This window comes from Pimephales promelas, chromosome 4 (assembly GCF_988280905.1).
Source record: "Pimephales promelas chromosome 4, fPimPro1.hap1.1, whole genome shotgun sequence".
In the NCBI taxonomy this organism is placed as follows: Eukaryota; Metazoa; Chordata; class Actinopteri; order Cypriniformes; family Leuciscidae; genus Pimephales; species Pimephales promelas.
In genome coordinates, this window is record NC_142772.1 from 48,036,050 (window position 1) to 48,047,781 (window position 11,732).

Consider the following 11,732-nt stretch of genomic DNA (forward strand, 5'->3'; position numbering starts at 1 on the left):
GAGATACAAGCACCGGATGGGCAGAGCTTCCTGCGCTGAGACAGGAACCCCAAGATAAATGGTCTTAGTAATAAAGTAGTAGGTGTTCAACATGCTCAGCATGAGTCTTCACCCGCTGAGACACGACAACAGGAAAGGGAACTTACAAACACAAGGTGATGGTATCAATTTAACTTGCATTTTGCAATAGATTTATTAGGACAGGTTTGTAACATTTACCGTATAGTTAAAAAAAAAATAAAAAAAATCACACTAATAAACTTCTATATAGTACAGTGTGAGAAATCTAAATGAAACATTTTAATAAAATTGTAACCTTGCATTTCCCCCGTTGAAATTTCTGATAACTCTCACAAAATACAAATTTAGACAATTAAAGGCACACTATGTATTTATTCAACCTTTTTTTTAACAAGCGGTTTAATCATAGCCAGCTTAGAGGTTTTTGGTACGTATCCTAATGAGAAAGATAAATTAATGATATTAAGAAGAGGATCTGTGACCTCTGGAAGCATCTCTTTCAATAGTTCAGTCGGTATACACTCTCAGAAAAAAGGTACAAAAGCTGTCACTGGGGCTGTACCTTTTCAAAAGGTAAACTTTTGTCCATTTTTGGTGCTAATAAGTACATTTTAGGTGTTAATATGTCCATTTTAAGTGTTAATATGTACATTTTAGGTGCTAATATGTCCATTTTAAGTGTTAATATTTACATTTTAGGTGCTGATATGTACATTTTAGGTGCTAATATGTCCATTAGGTGGTAATATGTACATGTTAGGTGCTAATATGTAGATTTTAGGTGCTAATAAGTACATTTTAGTTGTTAAGTAAATTTTAGGTGCTAATGTGTACATTTTAGGTGGTAATATGTACATTTCATCATGAGCTAATATGTACATTTTAGGTGGTAATATGTACATTTAGGTACTAATATGTACATTTTAGGTGTTAATTTTAGGTGCTAATATCATGTAAGGTACCAATATGCAGCCTTTGGGTACAAAAGTATACCTTTTGAAAAGGTACAGCCCCAGTGACGGCTTTTGTACCTTTTTTTCTGAGAGTGTAGGGTCTAACATACATGTTGTCGGTTAAGATGATTTAACGAGTTTATAAAATTCACCCTCTCCTATAGCAATGAATGAACCAAATTTTTCCTCAGAGAGACTACAAGGCACTGTAACCACCACCAGAATATAATTATTTACACCTTGTATTGCGTGTGCAGCTAAAGTGTCAGAGGAGAGTGTTATGAACGCCTGACATGTGAATAAAGACCATTATGTCTCAAATAGACCAAGCACATAAAAGAAGGCTTCAAAGACTTTTAAAATATTTTGCTAACACAAACTAAATACAAAACTATTAAAAATTATTCAACAACAATAAACATTAATAATGGCAACATGATTCCAGATAAATTTGCACATTACATTTGGCCTCTTTATTGTAGATTTATATCTTAGTTTATGTTGATGATGTGGTGATGCTAATCTGAAAATCTATTGTCTTTTTACCTTTAAAGTGTTAAAGCTACCAGAATATCTATAAAATGCCATTACATTTTACACATGTAACGACTATTTGACCATTTTAAGCCAATTCTGTTATATTATTATTATTGCCACTTCCGTAGTGTGTATTTTACAAATTCTAAATGTATAGTTTTTTTTTAGTACTTATGTGAATTTAAATGTCTGAAACTTAAAATAAACATTATATGACCATTCTATTTGCACCGGTTTGATCATATGTGCGAAATTCAGTGATTCCTCTGTAACACTAGAGGGAGCCTGCGTCCCACACTTTGAGAACCACTGATCGAATGTGTAGCTGCACTCTTAGAAGAAAAGGTTCTATATAGAACCTTGAAAGGTTCTGTCAGCGCTACGTATTTGGAACCCCTAAAAGGTTCAATACACTCTTTAAAAAAAGGGTTCCGTTCTTGGCCAATAGAACCTTTTACCAAAAAAAAAAATGGTGCTATATAGAACCATTTTGGAGTTCCATATATGAAGCGGGGGATGGAACCATTTCTGGTTCTAAATAGAACCATTTCTTCTAAGAGTGTGGGTTCATTTATGGTGACAAAATCACATGGCATAAAACTTCAAAACTGTATCATAAACATTTTTATTGAGTAAAAACTGTTTTAAACAAAATTATTGAGTCTTTGCAAAATATATAGACACATCTGTGAGATTTTATGAATACATTTTTGGTCTGTGCTGTAATTTTAACAGTCAAGTGCCGTATAAATTCATAATCATGGTCTTGTAGGTCCATCACAGAGCTGAAATAAGCTTCATTCCTCTGATGTCGAGTTTTGTGTTGACAGACCTTCCCGCTGAAGCCACTCGCTGAATCCTCCGGCGTAATGACGGGCCCTGAGAGACACACAGAGACACGGATGCCTGACTTTTGTCGTTTGTGAGTCAGGGAGGATGAATACGATGAATGATCATGACTTGCTTAGGTTTTTCTGATTATGGGATGAGGATTTAAATCATAAAAAAGTATTAATGGCAATATTTACAGAGCTTTTTCAAGACAATTAAACAATTTAGAGCAAAGCATAATTGATCAGGCCATTATTCCCTGATATAGCCAGGTTTTCAATGATCAAATGAAGAAAAACAAAGTCAAAAGTCATAATTGTTCAAATGCATTATATTCATACAACCGTTTTATATAAGGGGACACCATATAAAGAGGGAAACCCTGTTAAATAAACCATATAACATCAAATTTTAATATGCAAAATATAATAACATGAACAAAACTCGATCTTCTATATTCCTTCTGTGGTGTGGTCTGATTGATAGTTTACTATTTTTAGCTTTTTTTAACAAAGGCCTTTTAGTAAAATTGTCCAAAATATATAAATAATAACTTGATGAACAATTACTGCACTGTAGGTTACAGTAACTTGATAATCCATTCAATATTAGAACAATCATGTGAAAATGTGAGTCTCACACTCAAATATGATCATTAGGCTTTTAAGGAAAGTTTATTTGTTCATCTCTCAGTCATATTTGTATTGCGTTGAATTATGTTTTAAAACTACAGGGCTTTGATCATAAAATTTTTTCAAAAGCATTTAATTATCATCTTACTAAGACGTATTATTGGCAGATATAGAGAGAACTGATGCATCTTATATAAGCATCTGCTGTACTGTTACGAAGATCTCATTGATTTACATTACAAGCATCAGAATTTCATCTTTCTTTTTGACCATATAAATATCAGCAACTGCAGAAAAATGAGAATTTCAGCAGCAATTGCTAAATAGGTTTTATTCTCTCTTTAAGTGTGAGATCCATATTCTCACTATATCATGAGTGTTATGAAAAGGTTTTCTTTGTAGTATGTCGTCTGATTGGCTCCTGCAGGCTGATTGATGCTGTGTCCTGTTTGGTGCACAGTATTTTTATTATTTTTTTTAGTTTATTTTATTTCATCATCACTTCCTGTAGAGACCGCTTGTGTTTTGAGCAGGGAGAGTTGCATTGGAGGCAGAGTTTGTGTGTGTGTGTAGAGACTGTGAGTAATGATTGTTTGTGTTTGGTGTCTTTTGCTTATTTTCTGACACTGATTTCAGATTGCCCTCTCAATTTCTCAATAACACTTGGCCCTGTAAATATATTGTAAATATTTAGGATAGTAAAGTAAGGAGTCTGATTGGTTTATTGTGAACTTTTCTGGCGAGGCAATTTAGCACTTTTGATTCAGATTCAGATTATTTTATTTCATGCCATGTCAGCAGTCAGAGCTATTTTCATGGCAAAAAATTAATTTACAAAAATACAAATATCATATAAATACAACAAAAACAAAACAAATATAAACAAGAAGTCATATTATACAATATATTTTTTTTTAATTAACATATGATAATGTCAGAAATCCAGAACCTTTTCAGGCTTAATCTCATTAAATATGTCCTTCAAAGAAGTAACGAAGTTGTATACGTTGTATAAATATATACGAAGTAACGTTGTATAAATATTCATTTATACAAAGAAGTAAAAATGTTTGACAGATAAAGGAATTTTACAAAACATACATAAAGTTGGGTCTTCACCTTTAAGCAAAAAAGCATGGGTCAAACTTGTATGACCCATACGGCATCTGGTGTTAGCACTTTTGAAACGCGCTTCATGAAGATTCAAAACCTTTGCGAATCATTTGTTTTGAACCAGTGAATCGAAGTCTATCAAGCTGCCAAAATCATTTCAATAAATGAGGCTTCATTACGTCATACTTTTTGAAATTTCTATAATCTCTGTAAACTTTGAACAGATTAGTTTATCCCTTATTGATTACTGATGCTTTTTAACCAAACTCTCCATAAAACAAGCCCGACAATTTAATAAAATGACACATATTATAAAGACACTTCATATTTAATGGCATATGATGATTTTTGCATCTAATAGATTACCTTCAATAAAACATCTGCAATTGTTTTGTAGCCTAAAAGGTGTTTTTTTTTTTTTGCGTGTTGAGTTTTCACTGCATTTACACTGTTCTGGCCAGCAGGGGACAACAGTGTGTGGCGATTTAAAATGGATTCAAAGTTTCAAAAAGTTTTGTTTCTCCCATTATTAACACCATTGTGTTGGTGCATTGTATTTTCTTTTTGTTAGATTTAGGAAAGGGTGATAAAGCTAAGAACGTTTTATTAGTTATTTCGGCATTGTCATGTCTTTCATGTTACACCCTTTTCCCCAGACGGGGCGCAACAATGAGCTATAGATGCCTGATGTAGCAAATATGATCCGAAAATCTTTGCAAACTATTTTTGTTTGTTTTTTGTCTAAAGTTTCAACAAATTGTTCCAAGTTTAAAGTTTGTATGTGTGTGCCTGCCTGTTTAACTGTATTTTGGGGCAAATTTGTACCCAGAAGGGACCAAGTGACCAGTCCGTTTGTAAATCTGGTATAAAAATAAAGTAATTCAAGGTATTTTTTGTTTGTTTTTTTGTGCATAAAGTTGAATAAGGGGTTGGGTTAGTGTAAAGGGGGGGAATATACAGTTTGTACAGTATAAAAACCATTACATCTATGGAATGTCCCCATTTAGATAGCTAAGTAAATGTGTGTGTGTGTGTACCTTGTGTATCCCAGAGCTCTAGCGGTCTCCAGCGCGGTGAGGCTGCGTAGGCCTCTCACACAGTACAGCACTAAGTCTGAGTCTTCTTTGTGAGGCTTTGTGACGCCGTAGCGCTCTCTAAACTGATCTGGGTTCAGTCCGAGGGCCTGCTCCACCTCGCTCACTACATCAACAAAAGAAATGTCACTCATAAAGTAAGTGTGTATGTGTAGAGCTGAACTGTGTGACTTACAAACAATGTTGGTTGCTCCTGGAATAAACCCTGCTTCCAGCTCATGCGGCTCGCGGACATCGACGAGCTGGACGCTTCCAGAGGACATCATGAGCTTCAGCTGCTCGTACGTCACCACACCATCTGAAACACACATCTACTGCTGATCATTCATATCAAGAAGATGTATTAAAGGATTATTCACTTTTAAAATAACCTTTGGTAATAATTTACTCGCCCCCATGTCATCCAAGATGTCCACGTCTTTCTTTCTTCAGTCGAAAAGAAATTAAGGTTTTTGATGAAAACATTCCAGGATTTTTCTTCATATCGTGGACCCCTACCATTTTAACGAATCTTTTTTTTCGAGTCATTTCGTTCATTCAAAGACCGAAATGACTCGAAAAAAGATTCGTTCGTTTTGATAAACGAGTTCGAACAGGAGAGTCACGAACGCGCATCACAGAACAGAGCAAGGCGAGCATTTGAGCTTATAAAACTTAAAGTTTTTATTTATTTTTTAAATGACTGATTGTTTCGCTTGATAAGACCCTTATTCATCATCTGGTGTCGTTTAAAGCCCCTTGAAGCTGCACTGAAACTCTCATTTGGACCTTGAACCGTTTGGACCCCATTGAAGTCCATTATATGGAGAAAATCCTGGAATGTTTTCATCAAAAATCTTAATATCTTTTCGACTGAAGAAAGAAAGACGTGGACATCTTGGATGACATGGGGGTGAGTAAATTATCAGCAAAAGATTTTTTAAAAGCAAACTAATCCTTTAGGTTTGTTCTATCTGATACAGTCATTACACTCATCACTGGGTATCTGATATTTTGGTTATTGATAAATCCAGATATATGAACTATAGCAGCTCTAAAAAGGTTCAAGTGATTTGCCAAAACTATCTATTGTTTATTTCAAACCGAACACATTTTGTTGGGGGTGGTTGGTAAATATATATTTTTTGAAAGAAGCCTCTGCTCACCAAGTATTCATTTGATTAATAACACTGTAAAAACAGTAATATTATGATATTATTGCAATTAATTTTCTACCTATTCCTGTCGTCAAAGCTGAATTTTCAGCATCATTAATCCAGTTTTCAGAGTCACATGACCCTTCAGAAATCATGATAATATGAAAATTTGCTACTCAAGAAACATTTCTGATTATTATTATCAGTAATAAAAACAGTTGTGCTGTTTGATATTTGTCTGGAAACTGTGATCATTTTTTTAGGATATATTAATTTAATAGAAAGTTTGAAATAACTATTAGAAATATTTTAAACATTATACGTCTCTTTTATTGTCACTTTTGATGCTTTCTTAAAAGGTACTGATTTCTTTAAAAAGCTATTGAAACAATAAATCTTGCTGAATCCACAACTTTTGAATGGCAGTGTGTGTTGTTTCTAAATACTTTACGGGAGAGTTTATTTAGATCTAAACTTAATTCTAGTGGTGATGGTTTATCATTCAGGCCATTGTGAGTGTAAATGCGTCTAATAATGTCTTAGAAAAAAGAAAATTCAGCTCATTTAAACCAATAAAGAGAAATCGATTTATATTTAAATCAATATTGTGACTCCCCAGAATCAATTCTTAAAATCCTTATTTTGCCCTGTGGCCCTGATAAACTGTGCAGAGCTATCAAAAAATGTGTGTAAACTCACGGGAATCTAGATTTCCACACACATAATGTTGATTCGGACTTCATTATCATCACGTGTGTCACAACTAAACCAATATACTCACTCACGGTGGGAAACTGGCTTGTTAAGTTGGTTTTTACTAACTATTTGAAGAGTTCAGATGCAAAAGCCTCTAAATGCCATTTGAAATTTTCTTCTAAAATGACCATTTTTATCAAGCTTGTATATTTAAGTTCAGTAATTTCACTTAAATAACAATTAATAAATAGGTAATCTTCATTGCCATTTAAGTGAAATTACTGAACTTAAATATACAAGCTTGATAAAAATGATCATTTTAGAATAAAATTTCAAATGGCACTTAGATGCTTTTGCATCTGAACTCTTCATTTGTTTTCTTCAAAAATAAAAGCGTATAGCGCATTAATATGATATTGTTATTAATAGGATATTGCCATTTTATTACTGTATGTTGCCAGCAGTACCTTCTGAAATACCAGTTTAAAGTGTTTGTATAAACTTCAGAGCATTTATATTCTATATGTCCCTCTTAAAGGCCCACAAGTGCATGAACTTTAATATGCAACTATCTGGAATTCTCGATATTTAATGCAAAATGATTGAAAGTGATGAGATGCTGATTTCCATGGATACAGAGATCCATAATTTCTAGCAGTCACATGAGGCATGCCTTTTTCTTATAGCATAGATCAGACTTGTTATTACAAAGATTGTTAATGATGCAACATTAAGCCTTTATTGGTGACCCATGAGTCACTGACCCTACGTGCAAACTCGCATGCTGTATCCTACATGTAATAAACACGAAATAATTTTGCTTCGAATATAGCCCAGTGATTATTAACTTGATGAGAAAACTCTTTACCTGTATTTAGAGGTTGGTTGTTAGAAGTTTCAGTCCATTTATCGCAGTTGTCAGCTCCGTTATCACACCGATTCGCTGACACAGACAGAAGCAGGAGCGCCACGAGAGCGCGCACACCTGAACTCACGCGCTTTACTGTATTCATCCCTATCTTGTCTAATAAAGATCGATGCGTGCTCGTGTACAGAAATAATTAAGTTTGACCATGTATCATCTACGACTGAGGCGAATAATACTCGGATCTGAGAGACAGCGTTTATTGTGAAACATGAAATGTCTTTTTCCACCAGGTGGCGCTCAATGGCTCAAAAGCCACATTCATTTCTGTCGCTTATATTTGTACTTCTGCACTAGCCTGGACAAATATTTAACTCTTTAGGTTAACTCGCTAAGGAATTTTAATAGCATGTCAAACTGGAACGTTTACATTGTGAGGTAAAATTGTAAAAGTTGTAAATTCCATTGGACTTGACCAATCAGAGCGAACGCCTGGGCTACTAAGTCCCGCCCCCAATTGTTTTTTTTTTTCCTGCTCATTTTTGGGATCGTCCTCCCTCAGATTAAACTAAAAAGAAAAGTGGAAAGAAACATTAGAGATCCAGTGTAATATTTCATAAATATATTAAACGTTAAAAACTAACAATATTAGCTTTATATATGATTTAGCTATTAAGTTACGGTTTTAGCCTCATTTTATAAAATAGTTTTTTTTTATCCTCCCCCGCCTCTGAACACATGGTATGTTCCAGTGATGATGGCTCATAGTCATATGATCTAAGCAGCATAAATACTGTAGCAGTATCAGTGATTTCTGCGAATTTGACTGTCTAAAGTTTAAACACGCACTTTTTTACATCTCGACAACGACCAACGTCACATTATTGCAATGGCCACCAAAAAGGTTATTGGAGGGCCTTCCGAGGAGAAGAAAGCCACTCCAGAAGTGCAGAAGATCTGTGATGAGGTGAGATTGTTTTACTTTTGTTTTGATGGCGTAAATCAGCTGACGTAGGAGTGCACGTGATGTTTATTTATTAGTTCGTATTAGCTATTTATTAGTAGTACCGTATTCAGAAGTTTATACGTTATTTTGCTATATGTACGTACAATATTAAAATAAATAAAAAATAATATACAACTATAATCAGTCAACCAGCTTAATATTTAACTTGTATATTTCATTATATATTAAATTAACTTGCATTGTGTGATGTGTTATCGTCAAAGAGACAATTATTCAACTCTCAATTTTGCCTTAACCTGATATACGTTGACAATAGTGCAAAGTTAACCAAAAAAAAAGAATTATATACTCAGTCTCTAGACTCATGTGAATCTCTATATTCCCACCAAACGCAATAAAAACTGATTCAGCTCCACTAATCTTCAGTAGGTGTTGGTCTAAGATGGGTGTGGCACGGTAATTCATCATATACTCTGTGTGAAAGAGTTTACTATTTTTATTTTTTAATGTAGCATAAGAATATATAATAATGTAAGAGTGAATGTTACATGCATATCAAGAGCATGTCTGTATCAAAAGGGGGAAAATAAATTATATTTTTATTAAAATTCACTATTTACACTTTGTTCTGACCTCACTTCAAAGTTGACAAATTAATGTATTTCTCTGTTCACACCTGAACACAAACTAATCCATTGGTTTGAGATGGGTGTGTCACAGTAATTCATCATATACTCTGTGTGAAAGAGGCTTTTTCAGTTGGTTTCACTACTTTAAATTATAATGGAAGAGTGAATATCACAAGCATGTCAAGAGCATTTCTGGATCAAAAGAGGGGGAAAAACAAAATATGTTTTTATGAAAATGAACTGAGTATAGTGCAAAGTTAATACAAATGTATGTACATGTCATAGTCTAGACTCATGAGAATTGCTATATCAATAAATCCTGATTCAGCACTGAATGAATGACTCATTTTCAGTAGGTGTTGGTTTGAGATGGGTGTGGCACGGTTCATCACATACTCCCTGTAGTTTTTTTCACTTAGTTTTTACTACTTTTCTTTTTTTTTGGTTTAATAAATGTTGCATTAGAATATGTAAGAGTGAATATCACAAGTATGCCAATAGTATTGTTCATGCATCAAAAGAGGGGGAAAAAATAATTGTATTTTCTAAAAATGAAGTGACAATAGTACAAAGTACAAAGTTAGTTTATATGTCATAGTCTAGATTCATTAATCTGTATTCAAACCTAAACACAATTATATTACTAATCTGTTGATGGGTGTGTCGCAGTAATTCATTTGTAAAAACGCTTTTTCAGTTGGTTTTTACTTTAATATTTAATACATGGGGGAATTGAATATCACAAGCATGATTCAAAAGGATCAAAAGATATATATATATATATATATATATATATATATATATATATATATATATATATATATATAATATATATATATATATATATATATATATATATGAAGCAAATTTTCAGACCAGATTTTCAATTAACCACATTTGCATTAAATCTGCATCTTTTGCTTCAGGTCAAGTCGGCTGCAGAAAATAAGGCTGGGAAGAAGTTTACCGTTTTCATTGCCAAATCTTACACCACACAGCTTGTGGCCGGGACCAACTTTTTTATCAAGGTAAACTGGTTTTGTCATGTTTCAGCCTGCATATTGTGTGAGTGATATGTGCTGAAAGTGTATTTAAAGTGTCCTATCACCCTCTTCAGGTGGATGTGGGAGGAGACTTCGTCCATCTGAGGGTTCATAAATCACTGCCTCACGCTGGAGAAAAACTAGACCTGCACGGGATTCAGACCTCAAAATCTCAGCAGGATCCCATTGAATACTTTTAAATCTGGTGTCTCATTCCCTCTCTTCACATACTATATAGGTTAATGTGATCTACTAAATGCTGTTACAAAACTATTATCCAAATGTATATTAAAATGAACCCAATACTGTGCCTTATATTATTTGGATGAGTTTTATTCGATCTTTGTCCAGTTTCACAAAAGTTGTATTGAGGTGAAAGAATTGCACATGAATACTGTACGAGTCATCATTCCAGATCTGTTTTTATAAAAGATGCTGCTTCTGAAATAAAGGGAAATTTCACATTTCAAGTGTGTTTTTATTTACTCCTCCAAAAGAATGTGCCAGTAACAGTGTTGGGTAAGTTATTCCAAAAAAGTAATTAATTACTAGTTACTAATTACCTCTTCAACAGTGTAATTAGATTACTGTACTAATTACTCTCTCTAAAAAAGTATTTAATTACTTTTAATTACTTTCAAAATCCCATATCAATCTCAACCAGCTAAATGACTCAAGGATAGACATGAATCTGTTTTAATTCTTTCAAATAAATACTATAAAATTGCATGAATTATCCTTAAAAAGGTTACATTATAAAAATATACTTTTTAGCATCAGACAATACATTTTGATGTTAAACCCACTATTGTTTTATGTCTGATCTCATTACATTTCACACTTTTTTCATACATATTTTACAATAATTCATACGAATTTGTACGAGTGCGGTCGAAATATTTAAACACCTCATAAAACGCATACGAATCGCTGTGAGATCGGATTGATCTATACACAGTATTTACCTCAATTACATCAGAAGTAACTGTAATTAAATTACAGATAAATGAAGAGTAACCCCTTACTTTACATTTTCAAGGGAAAAGTAATTAAATTACAGTTAGTAATTAGTTACACCCAACACTGGCCAGTAATAATAACATCACCAGCACACAGTACAACTACTGTATGTATGTATATATACATATATATTTGGAGAAGCTAGAAAATCTTTGAGTCTTCAAAGCAAAAAGACAGACAGTTTTGTGTCTATTC

At 33.4% G+C, this 11,732-nt stretch overlaps 2 protein-coding genes across 2 annotated transcripts; one reads left to right on the forward strand and one right to left on the reverse strand.

The window, feature by feature from the left end:
• Positions 1-2,117: 2,117 nt before the first annotated feature.
• On the reverse strand, positions 2,118-8,238 carry LOC120471716 (thiosulfate:glutathione sulfurtransferase). The gene is made up of 4 exons (XM_039661617.2): positions 7,882-8,238; positions 5,357-5,479; positions 5,125-5,287; positions 2,118-2,390 (listed from the first exon to the last, which is right to left on the reverse strand). The coding sequence occupies exons 1-4, from the start codon at positions 8,024-8,026 to the stop codon at positions 2,309-2,311; spliced, it is 513 nt and encodes a 170-aa protein (XP_039517551.2). The 5' UTR covers positions 8,027-8,238; the 3' UTR covers positions 2,118-2,308.
• A 430-nt stretch (positions 8,239-8,668) lies between these two features.
• Positions 8,669-10,987, forward strand: cst14b.1 (cystatin 14b, tandem duplicate 1). The gene is made up of 3 exons (XM_039661619.2): positions 8,669-8,845; positions 10,401-10,502; positions 10,592-10,987. Exons 1-3 carry the CDS (start codon positions 8,768-8,770, stop codon positions 10,715-10,717), a joined length of 306 nt encoding a protein of 101 aa, XP_039517553.2. The 5' UTR covers positions 8,669-8,767; the 3' UTR covers positions 10,718-10,987.
• The last annotated feature ends 745 nt before the right edge of the window (positions 10,988-11,732 follow it).

Bases quoted from the DNA above. Each gene is read 5' to 3' on its own strand.
- LOC120471716 (XM_039661617.2), bottom strand. From the start codon at position 8,026: ATGAATACAGTAAAGCGCGTGAGTTCAGGTGTGCGCGCTCTCGTGGCG. The intron at 5,288-5,356 runs GTAAGTCACACA...TTGTTGATGTAG, and splicing joins AGGAGCAACCAACATTGTTT to TGAGCGAGGTGGAGCAGGCC. The intron at 2,391-5,124 runs GTACACACACAC...TGTGTCTCTCAG, and splicing joins AGAGCTCTGGGATACACAAG to GGCCCGTCATTACGCCGGAG.
- cst14b.1 (XM_039661619.2), top strand. From the start codon at position 8,768: ATGGCCACCAAAAAGGTTATTGGAGGGCCTTCCGAGGAGAAGAAAGCC. The intron at 8,846-10,400 runs GTGAGATTGTTT...CTTTTGCTTCAG, and splicing joins TGCAGAAGATCTGTGATGAG to GTCAAGTCGGCTGCAGAAAA. The intron at 10,503-10,591 runs GTAAACTGGTTT...CACCCTCTTCAG, and splicing joins GGACCAACTTTTTTATCAAG to GTGGATGTGGGAGGAGACTT.